General features: G+C 44.5%; 1 protein-coding gene across 4 annotated transcripts in view; it reads left to right on the top strand.

The window, feature by feature from the left end:
• USO1 (USO1 vesicle transport factor) overlaps positions 1-27,894 on the top strand; it is a 123,528-nt gene that overhangs the window by 88,172 nt on the left and 7,462 nt on the right. For all 4 annotated transcript variants that reach the window (XM_077276497.1, XM_077276484.1, XM_077276490.1 and 1 more), the window contains 8 exons: positions 5,735-5,845; positions 6,741-6,859; positions 12,437-12,618; positions 23,684-23,805; positions 24,488-24,626; positions 24,821-24,984; positions 25,172-25,246; positions 25,458-25,556. In XM_077276497.1, coding sequence (XP_077132612.1) covers positions 5,735-5,845; positions 6,741-6,859; positions 12,437-12,618; positions 23,684-23,805; positions 24,488-24,626; positions 24,821-24,984; positions 25,172-25,246; positions 25,458-25,556 — 1,011 coding nt within the window. The remainder of the gene's footprint in view (positions 1-5,734; positions 5,846-6,740; positions 6,860-12,436; positions 12,619-23,683; positions 23,806-24,487; positions 24,627-24,820; positions 24,985-25,171; positions 25,247-25,457; positions 25,557-27,894) is intronic.

Here is a 27,894-nt window from a genome sequence, read left to right as displayed (position 1 = left end):
TAGGCAAGCTAAGGCTAGGGTCACATTCTGCAGGGCAAGTACTATGTCGCGGTTTCTGTTGGAGTCCTTAGAATAATCTATTCCAATGTAAATCCTGAGCTGACGGAGTAAATGTGAACACTGTCTGGCCTCCGTCTTGGCTGTAGTTGTCTTTTTCAGACCTTTACGAAAACGAGCAACTTAAGTTTTTATGCATGTTTGAAAAAGGCGAATCCTGCCAGGGCTGAGGTCAGAGTAGCTCCATCCGCATCATGGCTTCCCGTCGGAGTACAGATTTTCAGGGATTCTCACAGAAACCCCAACATAGTGCACGGCGGAGTGCATTGTATGAGCGTGAACCTAGCGGAAACAAGTTCCTTTTCAAACTGATATTTCTCCGGAAGCAAATGCTTGAAAATTGAGAATCACATAGTTTGGGGGAGACTGCTGTATGAAGATGTAATTTAACAAGATCCCTTGTATGAATAACAGAGGACCTTTCTAGTCTCCTGATATATTGCATGAAAACATCACTCCCCCCCCCAAAAAAAAAAAGGTGGAGTTGCGCTTAAAATGTAAGCCCTCTATTCCCCGTCCTTATACTCCCTTTCCAGCAGCATCACTTTTACTGACACCGCTCTGGTCCCGCGGTGCCCTCTTGTGCCAGTAATTTCTGACTGCACGGAAGTTAGAAGCTACCGTATATCCACATACTCAGTGCAAGTCTATAATAGTCAGAGGGAGACCCTCGTAGAGATGTAGTGAAAAGTGACCTCTGCGCTCCGTAAACACTGGAGCTGCGGGAAGGTAACTTTTTTTTTTTCCGGAGACAGATGGGTGCGATGCTGGAAAAGGATGAAGGTGGCGGCAGGTGAGTATGAGACATGGGGCAGGGGAATTACATTTAAAGTACCACTCCAGCGGTGCAATAAACTAGGTGACTCCCACCTTTTCATCTATATTGTTAGTATGCAAATGTTTGCCTTGTGTTTTGTGGTTTAATCATCTGTAGGAGTAAATTAGTGCTATCTTTCTTGGTGGTCTTGATAAAGGGGTTGTTCGGCCTAAAGGTACCGTCACACTAAACGATATCGCTAGCGATCCGTGACGTTGCAGCGTCCTCGCTAGCGATATCGTTTCGTTTGACACGCAGCAGCGATCAGGATCCTGCTGTGATGTCGCTGGTCGCTGAATAAAGTCCAGAACTTTATTTGGTCGTCCGATCGCCGTGTATCGTTGTGTTTGACAGCAAAAGCAACGATACCCAGCGATGTTTTACACTGGTAACCAGGGTAAACATCGGGTTACTAAGCGCAGGGCCGCGCTTAGTAACCCGATGTTTACCCTGGTTACCAGCGTAAAAGTAAAAAAAACAAACAGTACATGCTCACCTGCGCGTCTGCTTCCTGCTCTGACTGAGATCCGGCCCTAAAGTGAAAGTGAAAGCACAGCGGTGACGTCACCGCTGTGCTGTTAGGGCCGGAGCTCAGTCAGTGTCAGGAAGCAGACGCTGGGAGACGCGCAGGTGAGCATGTACTGTTTGTTTTTTTTACTTTTACGCTGGTAACCAGGGTAAACATCGGGTTACTAAGCGCGGCCCTGCGCTTAGCAACCCGATGTTTACCCTGGTTACCCGGGGACCTCGGCATCATTGGTCGCTGGAGAGCGGTCTGTGTGACAGCTCTCCAGCGATCAAACAGCGACGCTGCAGCGATCGGCATCGTTGTCGCTATCGCTGCAGCGTCGCTTAATGTGACGGTACCTTTAGACTACAAGTCCTCAGTCATTCTTTGTGACTGCAGATTTGTGAATCCTCACATCGCGCACATTGCACACTGTGAGGATTTTACAGTCCTGGGAGCGGGCAGGCACGTGACTGCAAGTATGTGATTTGCATATATTCGATCATGTGAGAACTAGATGGGCGCTGCCTTGCTAAATGCAAATGTATTGAGGCTTTCCGGACACAGTCTATACTAGTCGGAATGTGGCCGGAAGTATGCAAATCACAGTCACATGATCGCCTGGTGCCAGCACTGGAGAATCCTCACAGCATTCAATGTGTGATTCATAAGTTTTCAGTCGTGTAGAGTGACTGCAGACTTCTTGCCTAAGGCCAGACAACCCTTTTAACATGAACCGTTTTAAGGTGGCCATAAATGTCTAATGTAACAGGGAGAAGACCATGGGGGTGTAGAGGAGAGAAGGATCAAGTATGAGTGATCTGATCTTACCTTGCCCGATCTTTTAATTCTCACGGAAGATAATGTCTGGCAGTGGCTTATACTCTCTCCCCAATTAAAATACATACTGGCGAGTTGATCTGGCGACCAGTATATGGGCGCCTTGAATAGATTTCTAAAATTGACTTTCACTAATCTTATAATCGTTTTGCTGTTGCATTATGGAGTTTCCTAAACAAGCTACTAACTTGGTTACTGTTTGTACAATGTCTGACCTAGGCTAGGACATGTAACTAATAGTCCTGGCATGCCGGGAATGTTTTCTATCCCCTTGTCTATGCAGAAAAGTCTTTTTCCAGCTCAGTTTTCTCATCTTTTTTTCTTATCAATTAGACAAATAACAATTGCCAGCATGTGCCATTAGGCTGGTTTCACACTTGCGTTTTTGTCCGCTGCGTTTTAGCGCTAAAAAACGAATGCGTTTTTTTTTCTATACTTAACATTAAAAAACGCATGCGTTTTTTAGGGTGCGTTTTGACGCGTTTTCGGCAACGCATGCTTTTTTTGACGAGTGCGTTCATTTGCAGAAATGCAACATGTAGTAATTTCTAGCGGCGTTTTTTTGCGGCAAAAAAATGCATTGCTGTCTATGTAAACGCATGCGTTTTCATAGAAAAACACAAGAAAAATTAAGAAAACCCTAACCCTAAACACAAGAAAAAACAAGATAACCCTACCCCTAACCCTAACCCTGACAAGCCACCCCCACCATCAAGGTGATAAAGGGATCCAAACCCTAACCCTATATGACAGTCAATACTCTACGAGTTTATATTTTTAGTACTCTATAGCAGTACCGTATATCTTGGTGTGTCCACATTGAACAAAGCTTTTTATTAGAAGAATATCCTGGTCACCAGGTCAACATAATAGCCAATTCCTATGGATCCCTAGGGTTAGGGGTAGGGTTAGGGTTAGGGTTTGGATGCCTTTATCACCTTGATGGTGGGGGGTGGCTTGTTAGGGGTAGGGTTAGGGTTAGGGTTTGGATGCCTTTATCACCTTGATGGTGGGGGGTGGCTTGTCAGGGTTAGTGGTAGGGTTAGGGTTTGGATGCCTTTATCACCTTGATGGTGGGGGGTGGCTTGTCAGGGTTAGGGTTAGGATCCCTAGGGTTACTAGGGATCCTAGCCCTAACCCTAGCTATTTCTGTTTATAGTGGGTTTTCTAGTTGATTTTGATGATTGGCAGCTGTCACACACTTCTCAGCATGCGTTTAAAAAACGCAAACGCTGGAAAAAACGCATGTAATCGCGGCAAAACGCCGCGTTTTTTTTTTTCTTGCAAAAACGCATGCGTCTAAAAAACGCGGCGTTTTGCCGCGTTTACATGCGTTTTTTCACCACATGCGTTTTTTTTTTAAAACGCTGCAGATCAAAACGCAAGTGTGAAACCAGCCTTAGAGGGACACATAAATCAGTGCACAAATCTCTGTAAAACCAGTGTCTTCTTTTATTTAGTCACACATGTTCTAAATATACCGGTATATTCAGAATTGCTCCAAATGATTATCTGATGTCATGTATAGATGGGCACAGATCACATTGGGGTAACTTACGACTACCGCTTATATCCAGGATGAAGATTTTTAAAAAGTGGTGAAAATGTAGCATAATCCTATCCTAACCCCATGGCTTTTGGGACTCAAGTAGTGACAGGTGCTCGGCCTCCCACGGTCTTCAAAAAGCATCTGGAAAATGTAAAGGAAATGTGTCATCTGAAAATAATTTATGCTTTTATGGGAAATATATTTACATAGGTTTTAGAATATTCTAAAACCTTTTTCCATACCAAAATTTTTTTAAAAATCTGAAATTTTGTAGTTTTCACACCGGTCTTTAAGCTTTTCTCCAGACTCAAACTCGCTGTTCTGAACAGATGATTTTTCAGCAGTCTCATTATGATCACAGACAAGATTATAATGATACGTATCATCTCTAGGTACAAGAACAGTGAACAGTCAAATTTTAGGCCTAGTGACCAGTGTGGAAATTGTAAGAATTTTTTTTTTTTATGGATACTGATATTTGTGTTTTCATAAGTGTTGACATGACCCCATTAGAACTGTAGTTTCCTGTAACTGCAGCGACCTGAGTTGGCTCCAATTGCTGCAGTTTAACAATTTAAATGCTGCTGTCAATTGCTGACAGCAGCATTCAAATTCTGCCATGCTTGTGCACACCTTGGCTCCCATCAGACTCCGGTGAAGCCATCTATGGGTTACTTCAGTTGAAATCACCCCAAATTTCCTCTTTCAGAAATAAAGAAATGAAAAAGTAAATATCCAAAGAAGTCTGATCTATCAAAATGTTCATTGTTTAAAGCCATGGTTGCACTTGATAGACCGGAGTCTTTTTTCAACCTATGTAACTATATGTTAAATGCCGAAAAAAAAAAAAAAATCAGAACTATAGAATTGCGGTTTTCCAGTTGATACACTTCCTAAAAAAGTGCAATTTAAGACCATAAAAATCTCAGATTTATTTCAATAAAATGTCCGCTCCAATGTAAGAAAACAAGCCCTCACACAGGCTCCAATAGGAAAATTAAAAAGTTCTGGGCGTCATAAAATGGTGACACAAACAACATTTTTTTTTCAAATTTTAGAATTCGTTTTTTATTACTACAAAAAACCTGGGTGAGTTTGGTTTCTCAGTAATTGTACTGACCTGGAGAATCCTGGTGCCAGGTCATTTTTACCACACAATTATGGCCGTAAAAATTAATGGTAAACTGAATGGTGTAAGTCGACACTACAAGTCGTTCCGCAAAAAAAACACGTTCTCACATAGATATGTCGATGAAAAATTAAAAAAAAATTATGGCTCTTAGAACAAGGGGAGGAAAAAATGAAAGTGCAAAAAAAGAGGGGTTAAAAGTTATTGAAGCAGTTATAAAATCCAGAATCAGCTGCCGTTTCAACAGCAAATTGAAACCTGTTGCCATCATGAATCAGTATCAAATCGCAGCGAGACTGACTCCTTCATACCCTTGTAGACTTGGTGAATGAAGGAGCTTGACCGACTGGGACAGTTAAAGGGGTTTTCCATGACTTCTATTATTTTGTGTATGGGGCTAAGAACTGATAACTACCTGCCTATTCTGTGCAGAGACTATCTCTGCTGGCTCATCTGGCGATCTCCTTGATTGATTTAACCCCTCGTCACCAGAGCAGCACCTTCTCTTCTGGTCTGCTCTGTCGACTGTGCATCACTGTAGACGCTTCGATTATTGACAGTCGGCTCTCCCTAGTTAGGCAGCTGGGAGCTGGCTGTCAATTAGCATGACATTGATAGAGACGCCCCATCATCAGAGCAGAGTGGAAGAGAAGACGCTGCCCTGTCGATGTGCAGAATCAGTTTGTCTAGTATTATATTTTATCCTATTCAGTATACGTGGCTACACTAGTAATAGCTGGGCGGCCATCTGCTTGTCAGTCTGCCTTGCTGCTACGTATCACGTGACATTGTGGTCTAATCTCATAAGTGCTTGTGTTTTGTCCCTTTTTGCAGGGCAGTAAGGTGCAGACCAGAGTCGGACTGTTAATGCTGCTGTGCACTTGGTTAACCAACTGTCCCATTGCTGTTACACATTTCCTACACAATGCAGCTAATGTGCCTTTTGTATCCTTTATTATTATGAGTATTTCCTGTCCAAGTGCTGTTATCATTTTTATACCAATGAAATAACCATACTGAAAAGAGAATACCAAAGTTATATCCTTTGTTTAAAAGGTTATTCCCATCATTCAAAATGGCAACGTGTCACTAGATATGGCAAAAATGATCAACTCGCCCATAGAAATTATTTCCTCAAAGTCTTCCGTACTCCTGATATTATTTTCTCACCCACTTCGCGGTTTAACACCTTGTTGTCAGGGGTTCCGGCCATCTCCTTGATCTGGCAGCAGTGGCCACACATCTGTTTCTCAGCCTATTGGTATTCCTATGCAGTCTGCCTGGTGTCTGGAGCGTACGTTTCTGCGGTATTTCTCATCCCAAGCCACCTCTTACCATCCCCATTCAGGCCCATAGAATAGGGGCTGTGCATGTCCAATAGCCCAGATATCGTTCTGTAAAGGTGCTGACTTCCCTGCTGTCGCAATCATTGAGCTTCTGATTTTTCAGAGGCATCGCGGGCACATGTGTTCAGCCTAGCGGCTGTCCTGGTGTGTCGGACGGGCGCACGACAGGATGTCGGAAGGCTAGGCAGCAAGACACTCCTATGTTGCAATAGCCCTTTAAGTCTATAATCTAAATAATTGGGGGAGGGAAAAGGGAGTGATGGGCGTATGTGGACCTCAAAATTCACCTAGGGATGTACACAGAAGTTAGTGCCTTACAGTCAAATTCCCAATTATGGTCCTTCCCAAACCCAAATCTTGAATTTAAACCTTTTCCACGTGATCCATTTTAAAACTCAATCTTTACCTTTTATTTTAAAATACTAAAAAAAAGCTAGTGAGATATAAGTATTTTTTTAGATTTTTTTTTTTTTTGTTCCTTAATGAACTTACAGCTCACAGGGCAGATATCCGAGAATCTTGGAGAAGAGGAGCAGCTTGTTCAGGGCTTGTGTGCTTTGCTTCTAGGAATCTGCATTTACTATAATGATAACTCATTTGAAGGCAATACCAAGTAAGTGAGTAATGTCACAGTATAGAGGTCTTACTTTCACACACAGCGTATTTGCTGCGTATTTTTACGCGCGTGTATTTTGCTGCTGCTTTACCTGCGTTTTTTTACGCAGGCAAAAAACGCAGCTGCTTTCACACACAGCGTTTTTTGCTGCGTTTTTTGCAGCTGCGTTTTTTTCAGCATTGTGTACTGAAAATAAAGTTTGTTTGAAAAAAAAAAAAAAGGGGAAAAAAAAAAGAGTCATTGAGGTCATTTCCTGTCTTTATGACTCAGAATACAATACACACTGGAGTTAACATCATGTCGATTCTGCCAGCTGCAATGGCCTTGAGCCAAAGACGCCTCAGCAAGCGGAACAGACATCAGCTGGGGTTTACTAACCCCACTGTCACTAACCCCAGGTTATTAGGGCAGGTGTCAGTCAGACGCCCCCCCTCGTAACCCTGTACGGTAAGGGTATGTTCACACGATCCTGATTTCAATCCTTTTTTTTCAGGACAAAAACCGCAGCTCTTGGCAGAAAACGCAGGTGCGTTTTTGGTGCGTTTTTGATGCGGTTTTTGATGCGGTTTTTAGTGCGGTTTTTTATGCAGTTTTCTCTGCAGATTGTCTGTGTTTGACACAAATAAAGCTTTAACTGCAGTGGGGGAAAAAAAAAAAGAAATGATGTCATTTCCTTGTCCAACCCTTTTCTTCTTCCATCCTCCATTTTGGGACTAAACACCAAAATGAGTGGACGTGTTTTGAATGACAGCGCTCCGTAGAGTGCTGAGCGTAGGCCAGATCACAGCCCGCGGATCCAGCTCTATCCAGCTATTTAAGTCTACGTTCACATTTGCGGTCTGCGCCGCAGCGTCGCTGCATGCGTCATGCGCCCCTATATTTAACATGGGGGCGCATGGACATGCGTCGCACTTGCGTTTTGCGCCGCATGCGTCACTGCAGCGCACGCATAAGTGCCACGTATTTAAGTGCCACGTATTTAAGTGCCACGTATTTAAGTGCCACGTATCATGTATTTCAGTGCCACGTATTTCAGTGCCACGTGCCACGTATTTCAGTGCCACGTATTTAAGTGCCACGTATCACGTATTTCAGTGCCACGTATTTCAGTGCCACGTGCCACGTATCAAAGTGCCACGTGCCACATATTTCAGTGCCACATATTTCAGTGCCACGTATTTCAGGGCCACGTATTTCAGTGCCACATATTTCAGTGCCACGTATTTCAGGGCCACGTGCCACGTATTTCAGTGCCACGTATTTCAGTGCCACGTATCAAAGTGCCACGTATCACGTATTTCAGTGCCACGTGCCACGTATTTCAGTGCCACGTATTTAAGTGACACGTGCCACGTATCAAAGTGCCACGTATCACGTATTTCAGTGCCACGTATTTAAGTGACACGTATCACGTATAAGTGCCACGTGTCACGTATTTAATTGCCACGTATTTAAGTGCCACGTATCAAGATTTTCCATGGAGAACAGACACATCCAGAGATATGTCTGCTCTCCACGGCTGCAGCAACACACTGACAGGAGCCATAGTTCCTGTCGGTGTGTCACTGCGCATGCGCGAGCGAGTTTACCGGCGGTCATTGACCCCGGCACTCTCGCTTAACGGCAGTGCTGCGTGGGAAAGTTCAACGCAGCTGTACTGCTGTTAACCGAGATGCCGGAGCCATTGAACTCCGGAACAGTACGCGATACACTGCTAGGAGCTTCGCTCCTGGCAGTGTATCGCCGGAGAGCAGGGGATCGGCGTGGGACACTCGTTTTATGGATTCTGCGGACAGGGAGTATGAATTTGGTTTATTATTTTTGGATTTTTTCCTGGAGGATCGAGGGCTTCGCCTACAAGTGTGCTGTTGGTGAGTATATACTCTATGTTATGTGTTGTATGTACTGTACTGTGTGTCATGTATGTGTATTGTGTGTAGGTGTTTTGTGTAACTTTACAATTGTGCTAAGTCGCCGGACACAGGGACAACTCTCCCATCCTAATACCGGATGGGAGTAGTAGTCCCATACGGCGACTTAGCACAATGGTGGCACTAGCGTCGCATGGGGACACACACACGCACACGCACACACACACACACACACACACACACACACACACACACACACACACACACACACACACACACACACACACACACATACCAAATCGATCAGCAGCCCCACGTTTATGCTCATTCTGAAGGACTCCATGCTGCTTCACTGGGGGGCGGGGGCTTCCCTCTTCCTGTCCGACGTCACGTCCGGTCCTGGGTGTCAACCCCTCCGCACAAAGACGCCGACACCCAGGACAAAGGCGCTGTGTGTGGACGGTAATATGGGGCCCTATGGGGATACGCAGACACGCCGCTGCGTAAAGAATTGACATGTCAATTCTTTTTACGCCGGCGTGTTTGCAGACAAAAGCGCCGCGTTTTTTTGCGGTGTGTCTGAACGGCAAAGTGAATTTCTCATTCACTTTGCCGGCAGACGAAAATGACATTGCGCATTTTTGAAAAGCGCCCGCAAAATAGCGCTCAAAAATGCGCTATGTCTGAAAGTAGCCTTACACACATTGATGTCACAGCACAGAGGTCTTGTACACAGTGTCACAGCACAAGGATAATCTACTTAGTGATATCACAGCACAGAGGTATTACACACAGTGATGTCACCGTACATGGATAATCTACTTAGTGATGTCACAGCACAGAGGTATTACACACAGTGATGTCACCGTACATGGATAATCTACTTAGTGATGTCACAGCACAGAGGTATTACACACTGTGATGTTACAGTACATGGATAATCTACTTAGTGATGTCACAGCACAGAGGTATTACACAGTGATGTCACCGTACATGGATAATCTACTTAATGATGTCACAGCACAGGGGTATTACACACAGTGATGTCACAATATAGGGATAATCTACTTAGTGATGTCACAGCACAGGGGTATTACACACAGTGATGTCACAATACATGGATAATCTACTTAGTGATGTCACAGCACAGATGTATTACACACAGTGATGTCACCGTACATGGATAATCTACTTAGTGATGTCACAGCACAGAGGTATTACACACAGTGATGTCACAATATAGGGATAATCTTCTTAGTGATGTCACAGCACAGGGGTATTACACACAGTGATGTCACAATACATGGATAATCTACTTAGTGATGTCACAGCACAGGGGTATTACACACAGTGATGTCACAATATAGGGATAATCTACTTAGTGATGTCACAGCACAGAGGTATCACACAGTGATGTCACAGTGCATGGATAACCTACTTAGTGATGTCACAGCACAGAGGTATTACACAGTGATGTCACCGTACATGGATAATCTACTTAATGATGTCACAGCACAGGGATATTACACACAGTGATGTCACAATATAGGGATAATCTACTTAGTGATGTCACAGCACAGGGGTATTACACACAGTGATGTCACAATACATGGATAATCTACTTAGTGATGTCACAGCACAGATGTATTACACACAGTGATGTCACCGTACATGGATAATCTACTTAGTGATGTCACAGCACAGAGGTATTACACACAGTGATGTCACAATATAGGGATAATCTTCTTAGTGATGTCACAGCACAGGGGTATTACACACAGTGATGTCACAATACATGGATAATCTACTTAGTGATGTCACAGCACGGGTATTACACACAGTGATGTCACAATATAGGGATAATCTACTTAGTGATGTCACAGCACAGAGGTATCACACAGTGATGTCACAGTGCATGGATAACCTACTTAGTGATGTCACAGCACAAGTATTACACACAGTGATGTCACAGTACATGGATAATCTACTTAGTGATGTCACAGCACAGAGGTATTACACACAGTGATGTCACCGTACATGGATAATCTACTTGGTGATGTCACAGCACAGGGGTATTACACACTGTGATGTCACAATATAGGGATAATCTACTTAGTGATGTCACAGCACAGATGTATTACACACAGTGATGTCACCGTACATGGATAATCTACTTAGTGATGTCACAGCACAGAGGTATTACACACAGTGATGTCACAATATAGGGATAATCTACTTAGTGATGTCACCGCACAGAGGTATTACACACAGTGATGTCACAGTACATGGATAATCTACTTGGTGATGTCACAGCCCAGGGGTATTACACACAGTGATGTCACAATATAGGGATAATCTACTTAGTGATGTCACAGCACAGAGGTATCACACAGTGATGTCACAGTACATTGATAATCTACTTAGTGATGTCACAGCACAGAGGTATTACACACAGTGATGTCACAATATAGGGATAATCTACTTGGTGATGTCACAGCACAGAGGTATTACACACTGTGATGTCACAATATAGGGATAATTACTTAGTGATGTCACAGCACAGAGGTATTACACACTGTGATGTCACAATATAGGGATAATCTACTTGGTGATGTCACAGCACAGGGGTATTACACACAGTGATGTCACAATATAGGGATAATCTACTTGGTGATGTCACAGCACAGGGGTATTACACACAGTGATGTCACAATATAGGGATAATCTACTTGGTGATGTCACAGCACAGGGGTATTACACACAGTGATGTCACAATATAGGGATAATCTACTTGGTGATGTCACAGCACGGGTATTACACACAGTGATGTCACAATATAGGGATAATTACTTAGTGATGTCACAGCACAGAGGTATTACACACTGTGATGTCACAATATAGGGATAATCTACTTGGTGATGTCACAGCACAGGGGTATTGCACACAGTGATGTCACAATATAGGGATAATCTACTTGGTGATGTCACAGCACAGGGGTATTACACACAGTGATGTCACAATATAGGGATAATCTACTTAGTGATGTCACAGCACAGAGGTATTACACATAGTGATGTCACAGTACAGGGATAATTTACACTGTAATGTTGTAACATTGGATTTACATAAATATAGTGATGTCACTTTAGGAATAATGCACAAAATGATTTCATAGTACAGGGATAATCTCAGGAATGTTGCATCATAGGAAATCTGTGTCTGTCTGTTTATTTTTATGGCCCTTTGGACTTTAGTTACAAGGTTACAAGGTTCTGACAAAGGCAAATATTTGTGACGTGTCCTGATGGATAATGGAAATGTGTTAACATTTTGTGTATGGGTTTTTCTATGCTTTTTTCAGCGATAGGTCTTGAATATTGGGTTGGTTGCGGTTTGACACCCCGCGCCACCAGTGACCAGACGTAGACTGTGAACACTGCAGCTCCGTTCACAGTGAAATGACCATTCACTGGTGCCGCTGCTCCGCTACAATTAAAGTGAATTGGGTCCAGAAGCTCTGCTTTTATTTACTGCCCCAGCTCCGGTCACCATTTACATCCAGCTTACAGCTGATCATTGGTGGTGCCAAGTGTCGGACCCTCATCCATCTGATAGTGATGACCTATGCAAACCATAAGCCGTTAGTATTGGAGGCCTGGAGAACCCCTTTAACTGTAATCAACTGTTTTTTTTTCTTCTCCAGAGAGAAGTTGAAGCAGTTAATAGAGAAGAGAATAGGGAAGGAAATCTTCACCGAAAAGCTGGGCTTTATCACAAAGCACGAATTTTATTCAAAGGCTGCTCAGAAACCTCAGCCGATTTTCCACACTCCTGACCACATGATGTTTGATCACGAGTTCACCAAATTAGTGAAGGAATTGGAGGGTAAGACTCCTACCCATCTTAGTTTATGCCATGTAGAATATTTGTTACACCATCCCCTCAGTGATCCGTTGTGAAAATCAAGTTTGTCATCTAGAATGAAAAATGATCTTCTTTATGTTGCCTCACTAAGTTTTCCTCATGTGCGAACGGTACACTGTATTTCCAAATCGGAGGAGTGTGCGCTGTATAAGGAACCTGTCAGTTGGTTCTAGGCCCACAAACTGCCATTAACCGGTTATCTGGGAAAAGAACAGGCTGACAATGAGGTCATTCTAGACTAGCTATTGAACCTGTTCTACAATAAAATGGCGCATGCACATACAGTGATATCCAGTGCCATTTTGTTGAAGACACAGTGTCTGCAATAACATGGTGCCATAGTGCGGTATGCACATGCGCTGACTCCGGCTCCACACTGCGCATGCGCTGCCCATCACGGCTTCGGACAGAAGGATGCATCCACCCTTGTAATGTATGTAAGATTCTGGCCGATTAAGCATAGCACATGGCTTGTGATGTATCGGGTCTGTGGGACATCAGTCAAACCAAGAGAAGGACCCGGCAGTGTGACACTTTGAGGCAAAGACTCCACCCCCATGACTCTAAACAAGAAATCTCAAAAGTAGAAACACATGCAGGAAATAAATAGTGGCTGACAATGAGGATATCTAAAGGTGAGGAAAAATCAGAATCACCACCACATGTGTTTATAGGACAAGTAAAGACCCATCGGTGAAGCTATAAAAGTAGAAAGAAAGAGCAAACCGAATACAAGAGTCCTTGGTAAACAAATAGTATAACTTTATTCATTACATAAGATTACAAATTTGGATAGGAGTGGAAAAAATAACCAGATGAGAAGCGAACGTAAGCCCCAGGGACAGTTGTATACACATTTGAATAGGACTGCAATTTATATGGCAATGCACAATACATATGATCATATCTATATATATATATATATATATATATATATATATATATATATATATATATATATATATATATATATATATATATATATATATATATATATATATATATATATATCTAATATATAAAGCTGAATGTGTGTGTGTGTATGTATGTATGTATGTATGTATGTCCGGGATTGGCATCTGAACCGTAGCAGCTACAGCCACAAAATTTTGCACAGTCACACGTCTGGACCCCGAGAGCGTCATAGGCTATGTTGTGAGGTGAAATTTTAACCCCGCGCTTTCCAATTCACCAAACAATTTTGCCCCTATCTACATAATGGGGAAAAAGTGAAAGGAAAAGTGTTGGAGGCGTCGCAGCTACAGGCACAAAATTTTGCACAGTCACACGTCTGGACCCTGAGAGCGTCAAAGCTATATTGTGAGGTGAAATTTTAACCCCGCGCTTTCCAAGTCACCAAACAATTTTGCCCCTATCTACATAATGGGGAAAAAATGAAAGGAAAAGTGTTGGAGGCAAATTAACAGCTGCCAGATCTGAACAAGGGGGACTTAAAGAATGACAGCGATGGCACCAAAGAGTATATACTGTACAGTTGCTAAGGTGGGGCCCCAACATGGGATAATCACACCACCACGGGGATATGAACACACACACAAAATGCGCCACACACTACCACGTGCTCGAACACATATACCACCCTCAGTGCACATTTCACCACACATACACCAACCTCGCCACATAAAAGTAGAAACACAAAAGTCGCCGCTCAAAACTCGCCACGCGCAAAACTCTCCACATGCAAAACTCGCCACACGTGCAAAACTCGCCACACGCAAAACTTGCACACGCAGAAAAATTGCCACACGCAGAAAAATTGCCACATGCACAAAAGTTGCAACACATGCAAAAGTTGCCTCACACAAAACTTGCACATACTCAAAAGGCACCACACATAAAACTCGCCACGCGCAAAACTCGCCATGCGCAAAACTTGCTGCACACAACTTGCTACACTAACCTGTCACATGCAACTCGACACACAAAAAGTTGCTACACGCATGTCGCCACACAAAACTCATCTCACAAAAGTCCCTACATGCATGTCGCCACACGCAACTCAACACACACAACTTGACACACGAAACTCGCCCTAAAACACACACAAGTCTGGTATCCTTCAAAAATAAAAATCTGATTAATAAGCAGACAAACTACAAGAGCAACAAATGTACCATATAGGAATCCGGCAGCTGTCAGTCACATGACCAGTCTATTATGTGTATGTGTGAGCTAATATATACTGCCAGGGGGTGGGCTTACTGTTGGCTGGGGATTTATCAGGCTGCCATTTTAGCTTACAAATACTGAGGTAAAAATACTGACCAAATAACGTGTGAACGAGGGCTAATACAGGAGGAGATGGCATACAGCTATATACTATATACAGGAGATGACACACAGGTATATACTATTTACAGGGGAGATGACACACAGGTATATACTATATACAGGAGGAGATGACACACAGATATATACTATATACAGGAGAGATGACACACAGGTATATACTATATAGAGGAGGAGATGACATACAGGTACATACTACATACAGGAGGAGATGACATACAGGTATATACTATATACAGGAGGAGATGACACACAGGTATATACTATATACAGGAGCAGATTACCTACAGGTATATAGTATATACAGGAGGAGATGACACAGGTATATGCTATGTATAGGAGGAGATGACATACAGGTATATACTATATACAGGAGATGACACACAGATATATACTATATATAGGTGAGATGACACACAGGTATATACTATATACAGGAGATTACATACAGGTATATCTAATATATAAAGCTGAATGTGTGTATGTATGTATGTGTGTATGTCCGGGATTGGCATCTGTACCGTCGCAGCTACAGCCACAAAATTTTGCACAGTCACACGTCTGGACCCCGAGAGCGTCATAGGCTATGTTGTGAGGTGAAATTTTAACCCCGCGCGTTCCAATTCACCAAACAATTTTGCTCCTATCTACATAATGGGGAAAAAGTGAAGGGAAAAGTGTTGGAGGAAAATTGACAGCTGCCAGATGTGAACAATGAGGACTTAAAGAATGAGAGCGATGGCGACAAAGAGTATATACCGTACAGTTGCTAAGGTGGGGCCCCGACATGGGATACTCACCACACACGGGGATATGAACACAAACACAAAATGCGCCACACACTACCACGTGCTTGAACACATATACCACCCTCAGCACACATTTCACCACACACACACACCAACCTCGCCACATAAAAGTCGAAACACAAAAGTCACCACTCAAAACTCGCTACATTCAAAACTCGCTACATGCAAAACTCGCCATATGCAAAACTAGGCTCACGCAAAACTCGCCACACGTGCAAAACTCACCTCATGGAAAACTCACCTCATGCAAAACTTGCACACACAGAAAAATTGCCACATGTACAAAAGTTGCACCACATGCAAAAGTTGCCTCACACAAAACTTGCACATACTCAAAATGCACCACACATAAAACTCGCCATGCGCAAAACTCGCCATGCACAAATCTTGCTGCACACAACTTGCTACACTAACCTGTCACATGCAACTCAACACACAAAATGTTGCTACACGCATGTCGCCACACAAAACTCATCTCACAAAAGTCGCTACATGCATGTCGCCACACGCAACTCAACACACACAACTTGACACATGAAACTCGCCCTAAAACACACACAAGTCTGGTATTATCCTTCAAAAATAAAAATCTGATTAATAAGCAAACTACAAGAGCAACAAATGTACCATATAGGAAATACGGCAGCTGTCAGTCACATGACCTGTCTATTATGTGTATGTGTGAGCTAATATATACTGCCAGGGGGGAGGGCTTCCTGTTGGCTGGGGATTTATCAGGCTGCCAATAGCAACCAATCACAGCTCAGCTTCTATTTTGCTACAGTTAATTAACCTGAGCTCTGATTGGTTAATATAGGCAACAAAGACATTCTCAGTATAACAAAGCTAATATATGTTGTGAAATGCTTCTATTTGCTTAGTTTTTGCCTTTTAATAATTACATTTCTATCTATTTGTTTTGTGGTTTTTGTGTGCAGAATAAATTTTTGTTAACACATTCTATTTTGCTAACAGCAGTCATTAACCCGGGCGAAGCCGGGTAGTACAGCTAGTATATATATATATATATATATATATATATGGTATCGTGATTACTCGCTAATCCCGCCCCCTGCACAGTAGCTCTGCCACCACCACATCACCACACATAATCCTGCCCCACACCCCATTACCACACACAATCCCGCCCCCCACCACATTACCACACATAATCCCGCCCCCACCCCATTACCACACACAATCCCGCCCCCCACCCCATTACCACACACAATCCCGCCCCCCACCCCTTTACCACACACAATCCTGCCCCCACCACATTACCACACACAATCCCGCCCCCACCCCATTACCACACACAATCCCGCCCCCCACCACATTACCACACATAATCCCGCCCCCACCCCATTACCACACACAATCCCGCCCCCCACCCAATTACCACACACAATCCCGCCCCCCACCCCATTACCACACACAATCCTGCCCCCACCACATTACCACACACAATCCTGCCCCCACCACATTACCACACACAATCCCGCCCCCACCACATCACCACACACAATCCCGCCCCCCACCACATTACCACACACAATCCTGCCCCCACCACATTACCACACAATCCCGCCCCCTACCCCATTACCACACACAATCCCGCCCCCCACCCCATTACCACACACAATCCCGCCCCCCACCCCATTACCACACACAATCCCGCCCCCCCACCCCATTACCACACACAATCCCGCCCCCACCACATTACCACACATAATCCCGCCCCCCAACCACACAAAATCCCACCCCCGAACACATCAACACATAATCCCGCCCCCTCACCATATTACCACATAATCCCGTCCCCACCACATTACCACACACAATCCCGCCCCCACCACATCACCACACGTAATCCCGCCCCCAAACACATCAACACATAATCCTGCCCCCCCACCCCATTACCACACATAATCCCACCCCCACCACATTACTACACATAATCCCGCCCCCCACCACATTACCACACACAATCTCACCCCCACCACATTACTACACATAATCCCGCCCCCACCACATTACTACACATAATCCCGCCCCCCACCACATTACCACACATAATCCCACCACATCACCACACATAATCCCGCCCCCCACCACATCACCACACATAATCCCGCCCCCCACCACATTACCACACATAATCCCGCCCCCCACCACACAAAATCCCACCCCCGAACACATCAACACATAATCCCGCCCCCTCACCACATTACCACACAGTCCCGCCCCCCACCACATCACCACACGTAATTCCGCCCCCGAACACATCAACACATAATCCTGCCCCCCCCACCCCATTACCACACATAATCCCACCACATCACCACACATAATCCCGCCCCCGAACACATCAACACACACAATCCTGCCCCCCCACCCCATTACCACACACAATCCCGCCCCCACCACATCACCACACACAATCCCGCCCCCACCACATTACCACACAATCCCGCCCCCCACCCCATTACCACACACAATCCCGCCCCCCACCCCATTACCACACACAATCCCGCCCCCCACCCCATTACCACACACAATCCCGCCCCCCACCCCATTACCACACACAATCCCGCCCCCACCCCATTACCACACACAATCCCACCCCCCACCACATTACCACACATAATCCCGCCCCCCCACCACACAAAATCCCACCCCCGAACACATCAACACATAATCCCGCCCCCTCACCATATTACCACACATAATCCCGTCCCCACCACATTACCACACACAATCCCGCCCCCACCACATCACCACACGTAATCCCGCCCCCAAACACATCAACACATAATCCTGCCCCCCCACCCCATTACCACACATAATCCCACCCCCACCACATTACTACACATAATCCCGCCCCCCACCACATTACTACACATAATCCCGCCCCCCACCACATTACCACACATAATCCCACCACATCACCACACATAATCCCGCCCCCCACCACATCACCACACACAATCCCGCCCCCCCAACGCATCACCACACATAATCCCACCCCATTACCACACACAATCCCGCCCCCCACCCAATTACCACACATAATGCTGCCCCCCCACCCCATTACCACACATAATCTTGCCCCCCCACCCCATTACCACACATAATCTTGCCCCCCCACCCCATTACCACACATAATCTCGCCCCCCCACCCCATCACCACACATAATCCCGCCCCCCCACCTCATCACCACACATAATCCCGCCCCCCCAACGCATCACCACACATAATCTCACCCCATTACCACACACAATCCCGCCCCCCCACCCCATCACCACACATAATCCCGCCCCCCACCCCATCACCACACATAATCCCGCCCCCCCACCCCATCACCACACATAATCCCGCCCCCCCACCCCATCACCACACATAATCCCGCCCCCCCACCCCATCACCACACATAATCCCGCCCCCCACCCCATCACCACACATAATCCCGCCCCCCCACCCCATCACCACACATAATCCCGCCCCCCCCACCCCATCACCACACATAATCCCGCCCCCCCACCCCATCACCACACATAATCCCGCCCCCCCACCCCATCACCACACATAATCCCGCCCCCCCACCCCATCACCACACATAATCCCGCCCCCCCACCCCATCACCACACATAATCCCGCCCCCCCCCACCCCATCACCACACATAATCCCGCCCCCCCACCCCATCACCACACATAATCCCGCCCCCCCACCCCATCACCACACACAATCCCGCCCCCCCACCCCATCACCACACACAATCCCGCCCCCCCACCCCATCACCACACATAATCCCGCCCCCCCACCCCATCACCACACATAATCCCGCCCCCCACCACATCACCACACATAATCCCGCCCCCCACCACACAAAATCCCACCCCCGAACACATCAACACATAATCCCGCCCCCTCACCACATTACCACACACAGTCCCGCCCCCCACCACATCACCACACGTAATTCCGCCCCCGAACACATCAACACATAATCCTGCCCCCCCCACCCCATTACCACACATAATCCCACCACATCACCACACATAATCCCGCCCCCGAACACATCAACACACACAATCCTGCCCCCCCACCCCATTACCACACAGAATCCCGCCCCCCCACCACATCACCACACGTAATCCCGCCACTGAACACATCAACACACATAATCCTGCCCCCCACCCCATTACCACACATAATCCCACCACATTACCACACGTAAACCCGCCCCCCACCACATTACCACACGTAATCCCGCCCCCCACCACATTACCACACATAACGCCCCCCCACCACACAAAATCCCACCTCCGAACACATCAACACATAATCCCGCCCCCTCACCACATTACCACACACAATCCCGCCCCCCACCACATCACCACACGTAATTCCGCCCCCGAACACATCAACACATAATCCTGCCCCCCCACCCAATTACCACACATAATCCCACCACATCACCACACACAATCCCGCCCCTCCACCACATCACCACACACAATCCCACCCCCCACCACATCACCACACGTAATCCCGCCCCCCACCACATCACCACACGTAATCCCGCCCCCGAACACATCAACACATAATCCTGTCCCCCACCCCATTACCACACATAATCCCACCACATTACCACACATAATCCCACCCCCCACCCCATTACCACGCATAATCCCGCCCACCACCCCATTACCACACACAATCCCGCCCCCAACACATCACCACACTATTGTTATTAACGTCATTTTAAGTTAATTTACCACCTGCGTAAGCACTATTGAATGTTGTCATTATTTACTTTAGTTTAATCACCAGCAGTGTTAATCACATAGCAATGAGCGTGCCGAGCGTTAGCTGGCTGGAAACATCTAGTATTACATAAAGTGCATGAACATAGCAAACTAGCGTAAATGCCTGCATAGAGAATTACTAGAAGGGATATTAGATGTCAGATTTAGTGTATTGGGGCTCATAGCCCCTGCTACATGACACTCCTTTTGCAGGTTTCTCTATTGCAGTGATGGACCGACCCAGGGGTCTTAGGGCGCCAAATTCTTTGGAGCAGTCTGCGGTCTGTATATCATTTGAGTGTGTTTTTCTAACATACTCGGACCAGTCCATATGCCATGGATCTGTGCATATTTTTTGCAAAACACTGTCCTCATACCATACCTTCAATAGGCTCTCAGCCCCTATGGGCATTTTCACAGCCTTTATAGGGGGATATATTTATATAAGGCCTCTTTTGGATATTTTATCCAGGTGTGATTTTCAGGTGTTTATGTTGTATTATTGTATCAATTCATCCTGCTAATTGCTATCTACAGACACCTTCGCTTTTTCTCCCTGAATTGCTTATTAGTGAGTACCATCTGGCATGATACTGGGCTATCTGTATAATATGCCACAGTATACATCTAGTGATTTCTCTCTACCTTAATGCTATTTTTTCATCCATAATAGAGATTTGATACTGATATGGTGTGCTGTTTGTATCCTGCATTCTTTGACCTATATACCGTAGTTTGTTTTCATGAGTGTCATGGTGGCATGGGTGTTTTCTTATCATGGGATTTAGTATTGTTATTTAGTCACGTGTGTGACTTTTAAATGTTTTTAATGTTTTTTTGCATGTTTTTGCGCTCAATAAAAATCTTTTATATTTCAATTATTGTGTGGTGATCACCCGTTTATGGCTTCAGCTTGTCCTTTTTATGTGTATTGTAGTACAGGTAATTAGGAAGATAGATGCCCTAAATAAGCTGCAGGCGCATAAGGTAGATATCCTATATAAAGTGCATATGCATATAAGTCTATGGGCTAGTTTATATACAGGATAACCAAGTAGTATGTACAAGCCCCATAAATGGATATACAAGCAAGCTAAGGATGGATATGCATGAAATTACATTTCCCTGTAAGGAGGTAGGCACAACTGTCCCTGGATGCGTCCACCCTGACGCGCGTTTCGGCGTCTGCCTTTGTCAAGGGCTCATTTCATCCTTAGCTTGCTTGCATCCATATGTGGGGCTTGTACATACCAATCGGTTATACTATTGGCTTATCAAAGACTCTTGTATTCGGTTTGCTGCTTCTTTCTACCCCATGACTCTACTAGAGTGCAGTAAACTTATGGATAAATATACACATGCTGTTTTCCGTCTCTTTTTTTCTTATGCTGCATTGGCTAGAATATAGAAGGACACTTTGTCAACTTGGTACTATGGTAGATATATAGTTAGTGGCAGTCTTTGGGCCTAAAAACACCTGCAGCCTCTTATGTCCTCCTGGCTGAGTGACTTGGCTAGCTAACTTCAGATCTAAAGAAAGAAAAACTTACTGCCGAAATAAAATGAAAACCTTTCCTTAGGAGGAATAATGGGAAAGTAGTCTAAGGCTGGTTTCACATTTGCGGTTGTGTCCGCAGCGTTTCTGACGCATACATCCGCATGCGTCTTGATTTCCTATCTTTTAACATGCATGGTGCATACGTTCGCTCGCGTTTGCTTACACATGCATTTTTTCGCGGGGCGCGGCTAACGCACCATGTTGAAATTTTTTGAGGCGGCAAATTTCCGTCAAATATGCGCAGGCATGCGGATGAGTGCGTTAAAAAAACGCATTAATGTCTATAAGAACGCATGCGTTCGATGTGCTTGCATACTTTGGACTGCGCATGTCCAGGAACTTATTTAGACCCGCCCATTGAGACACGCCCTCCTGGAAATATCGAACACATGCGCATGAAAAGCGTTTTTTCGCCGTTATGCGTAAGCTGATGCGGATAAAAAATGCTGCCTTAACCTTCCTTTTTGCATGCGTTTGCAGTTGCGGATGATACGCTGCGCATATAGACGCAAATGTGAAACTAGCCTGACTCTGGAGAGGGAAACTTGCTGGCTAATGAATTCCTGGAATCATAGCCACAGAGGCACCAAGTCAAACAGGCAGCTTTTCCCTCTGACTGCAGTGTGAGATGGAAGGGAGGAATAGGAGGAAGGTGAAATGTGAATGTAGGCAGTGACCGTGACTAGGCTGCATCTCCACGGTATCTGTGACATGCCCGATAATATGAAGGAGAGATGTGAAGCATGGCCAAAGTTTAAAGGAAATTTGTCAGCAGCCTTTTGCTGTGTAGTCTGAGGGCGGCGTTGAGACACTGATTTCAGCGATGTGTCACGTATTAGGCTATGTGCTGTTGTTTCATTACAATGTGTTTTATCAGCAGGACATTATCATCACTGGACTGGTGCCCGTGTGCATCCTGGTCCATCTTCGCCCCCACCATTGAATTATCATCTTACTGCTTTCTGAGCTCTGCTACATCTAAAAGCTCTGATTGTGTCACATTTGCTGCACCCAGTAATCTAAGTGATTCATCGCTGGAATCTGGGTGGCAAAAACCTGGTGTCAGATTCCTTTTAAAGAGAGTGATTTCTCAAACATACGGTGTCTAAGCGCATTGGGAAGTCTTCACTCCTCACTACAGAAGCACTTTACTACATTGCAGAAAATGCTGGCCTATACGCAGCACTATTTTTATGGTTAAAGCAGACTTCAGCTGGTGATGATTGTAAGATGAGTGGTAAAGACTATAGAAAAATCGGCTAGCCTATGTGACAGGTGGTAACGTGAGGCAGGCAATGGGCATCTAGTGTATATCTGACACTCTTACAAACACCAATGACATGAAGACCAAACCCAGGCAACCATGTAAGTCTTGTAAGTAAGTCCTGTAAATCCTCGATATTTCTGTAATGCGCTGCAATGTACCAGCTAGTCCCTATTAATATTCTGATAACATGTATGTATATGTTGATTTATTTGTGCATATTACTATGCTAAGGAAATACTAGCTAGTAACTCTTCCAATCTTCTTGGCTGCAGTGGTCATTATTAAAGCTATCTACAAATCTAGTGAAGAAGACAAGAAGGAAGAAGAAGTGAAGAAATCCCTTGAGCAGCACGATAACATTATATCGCACTACAAAAGTGTCATCCGAGAGCAGGTAAACGGCAATAAGGAAAAATAAATGGTACCTAAAGTACAGCACCACTTCAAGTGTGCCATTCCACTGAATGAAACAATGGTACAAATGACAAATATAACCAGACAGCTCACTGCAATTTTGTAACTTTCCATAGATAAGTGAAAACTATTATGTGGTTGTTTAGGTAACTGGCATTTGTTATATTTGCACTGGGTTGTTTATGACTTAAAGGGATCCTGTCACCCCTAAAATCGACGGTGAGCTAAGTTCACCGGCATCAGGGGCGTATCTACAACATTCTGGAATGCTGTAGATAAGCCCCCGATGTATCCTGAAAGATGAGAAAAAGAGGTTAGATTCTACTCACCCAGGGGCGGTCCAGTCCGGGGCCTCCTATCTTCTTACGATGACGTCCTCTTCTTGTCTTCACACTGCGGCTCCGGCGCAGGCGTACTTATCGGCCCTGTTGAGGGCAGAGCAAAGTACTGCAGTGCACAGGCGCCAGGCGGTATAAAGTGGACCAAGTCTTGACTCCTAAGATATGTAATAAATTGTATACGTTCGTACAATGCAGGATGTGCGGTAAATGTTTTCATAATAATTTAATGGCCTGTCATAAAGATAGGCAATCAACAAAGAAAAAGTAGTGTCCAACCCATTTAGGGTGAAATATTTAACTTTGCAATATTTTCTCCTATAGGACATACAACTGGAAGATCTGAAACAGGCAGTCTCTTCTTTACAAGTGAAAAATGAACAGTTCCAGACTACAATCTCCCAACAGCTTGCCCAAATTCAGCAACACAAAGATCAGTACAATCTTCTGAAGGTGCAGCTAGGTAGTATTCCCATAGTCCTTTCTTCAGCAAATGGAATTACTCAGATCACAAATGTTTAGAGGATCTTTTCTTTCCTATCTGAATAAAGCCATACTGGTGCTGTCAATCTCACATCTTTCTCCTTGTATATGGCTTTTTGGTTTTGTACTACATTCATTCTCTCCTTTTTGTTGGTAACCATAATGTGTAAATAGGAAAGGATAGCCAGCATCACAATTCACATAACAGCAATGTACAGATGAACGGGTTCCAGTCGGAAGAAGTCAGCCGATTAAAAGAGGAAATTGAAGAATGGACGAAACGGCATGAATTATTACAAGGGGAGCTTTCTGAAAAGAATGTTCTTCTAGAAAACTTGGTAAGATTTTCTAGGCTATACAGTAATCATGGGCTAGAGTGTACAAAACATCTTACTAATATAGACAAAACACTGTGATTCATCAATCTAATATTGGGTAGTGGTCTGGCCAAAATCTACCTGTGATCTTCATGAAGGCAAATGCATGTTGCACATTTTAATAGCTTTTCTGTGGTTTTGTCTACAGAAGTACAGTCATGCCGGCGGTCAGGCGGCAGAGCAAAGCGCTGGGGTATCGGAGCAAGTCAGCGAGCTCCACAAGGTACGTCCTCCTAACAAGAATTGGCATCAGCTCACCACATAGTTTGGTCACAAAATCATCTGCAGATCTTCCACATACATGTAACACCCATGCACACTCATAAAAAAAAGAAAAATAGCAAAACTAATGAAACAAATGTGTAAATTGTTGTAAAGAGTGATACTTTAACATAGCATCAGAGGCAGTTTATTTTTGTTTTATTTATGTGCAGGAAATGGAAACATTGAAATCTCAGCTCCTTGTTCAGTCTGCAGAAATTAACAGGCTACAAGCGGAAAGAATGGAGTTATTCCAAAAATTAGAATCCAATGTAAGTTGCTCTTGTATATTCATCATGATGCAGTTATTTGTGGCTGCAAGTGAATGTATCATTAGAAAGAATATTTTTAATAGAGGTTTAGATTTTAATTTTTTAACCCCTTAACGTCAGAAGCTATTTTCGTTTTTGCACCGATATGGCCATGTGAGGGCTTGTTTTTTGCTGGACGAGTTGTACTTTTGAACGACATCATTGGATTTAACATATCGTGTATTGGAATACGGGAAAAAACATTCCAGGTGCAGTGAAATTGCAAAAAAGTGCAATTCCACAGGTTTTTTTTTTTGTTTTTTTTTTACCATGTTCACTAAATGCTAAAACTGACCTGCCATCATGATTCCTCCAGGTCATTACGAGTCCATAGACACCAAACAGGTCTAGGTTTTTTTTTTTATTTAAGTGGTGAAAAAAAATCCAAACTTTGGTTTTAAAAAATGGCGCCATTTTCCGAGACCTGTTGTATCTCCATTTTTCATGATTTGAGTGAGGGCTTATTTTTTGCGCACCGATCTGACCTTTTTATTTATACCATTTTGGTGCAGATACGATCTTTTGATTGCCCGCTATTGCATTTTATTGCAATGTAGCAGCAATCAAAAAACGTAATTCTGGCGTTTTGAATTTTTTCCTCATTAAGCCGTTTAATGATCGGGTTAACCCTTTTTTTTATATTGTTAGATCGGGCGATTCCAAATGCGGTGATACCAAATATGTGTATGTTTGGCTTTTTTTCTTTTTTGTTTTTTTTCAATGGGGCGAAAGGGGGGTGATTTGAACACACATCTATATATATAATTGTCTAAGGGTTTTTCCGTCTGTCTGTCTGTCTGTCTGTCTGTCCTGGAAATCACTCCATATAAGGTATGGTCTACAAACAGGATACCTTATATGGAGTGGTCGGCGGTTTGTAGACCATACCTTATATGGAGTGGTCGGCGGTTTGTAGACCATACCTTATATGGAGTGGTCGGCGGTTTGTAGACCATACCTTATATGGAGTGGTTGGCGGTTTGTAGACCATACCTTATATGGAGTGGTCGACGGTTTGTCGGGCGGCCTCGACCAATCAGAGATGGGCACAGCATGGCGACGATGATGTCATAATGGTTGCCATGGCGACGATGATGTCATAAAGGTTGCCTCGACCAATCAGCGACGGGCACAGTCTGCCGCGAATCACATACTACGGGGACATGCATATTCTAGTGACGGGCACAGTCTGCCGTCACAGTCACAATCAGTGACGGGCACAGTCTGCCGTGAATTCGCCTCGACCAATCAGCGACGGGCACAGTATCGACGTAGATGTCATAATGGTTGCCATGGCGACGATGATGTCATAAAGGTTGCCTCGACCAATCAGCGACGGGCACAGTCTGCCGTGAATTCTGGAATCATCATTGTCCATATACTACGGGGACATGCATATTCTAGAATACCCGATGCATTAGAATCGGGCCACAGTCTAGTATATATATATATATATATATATATATATATATTTTGTAATCTTCAATAGTCTCCATGGGAGACTGTAATCTGCAGTTGTCTGATTGCTTGTGCCACACACAGGCGATGATCAGATCGCCTATGTGTAGCACAAATGCTCATTTGCTATGAGGGCCGACCACCGGGCAGCGCTCATAGCAATCCAGCTATGACAACCATAGAGGTCTGCTGGAAACCTCTGATTGTAATGCCAACCCATCGGTGACCTGCGATCATGACACGGGGTCACCGATGGGCGGGATTTCCAGCACACTTCCGGTATGCACAAGTTAAATGCCGCTGTCAGAGATTGACAGCGGCATTTAGCAGGTTAACAACCACAGGTGGATTGCAAATCCACCCTCGTCTGTTAGAGGCACATGTCAGCTGTTCAGAACAGCTGACATATGCCGGAAAAGATGTGGGCTCCGTCGCTGAGCACACATCAAAGGGAGGGATTCCGACGTGGGTGTATTTTTATGCCCAACGTCGAAAATAGGTTAATTGACTGTTCACATATCAAGCTTAAAATATTCCAAATCCTCACTGTTGCAAGCAAACTAGGTTTGAGACTTACTGAACCTTACTTTTTAGCTTTGCTGAATAGACTTCAACAGATTGAACAGAGCTATTTCATTAACATTACTGTACACCTAGGCCTTCTGTTGTACTTCTGAAGGCCTAGGTGGGGTTGAAAGAGACTCAAACCAGTGACAAAAATGTGTGCTTCTTCAGATAACTCCAAGTGCTTCAGATTTAATCAATTTGACAAAATTCTCACCAAATAAATATTGGCCATTATGTCTTCTACATATTTACATCTAGTGAGTTAATTTGAATA

The sequence above is a fragment of the Ranitomeya variabilis genome, chromosome 1, assembly GCF_051348905.1.
Source record: "Ranitomeya variabilis isolate aRanVar5 chromosome 1, aRanVar5.hap1, whole genome shotgun sequence".
Lineage (NCBI taxonomy): Eukaryota > Metazoa > Chordata > Amphibia > Anura > Dendrobatidae > Ranitomeya > Ranitomeya variabilis.
The sequence above is the reverse complement of the archived record's forward strand: the minus strand, read 5'-3'. Positions and strand labels throughout refer to the sequence as shown.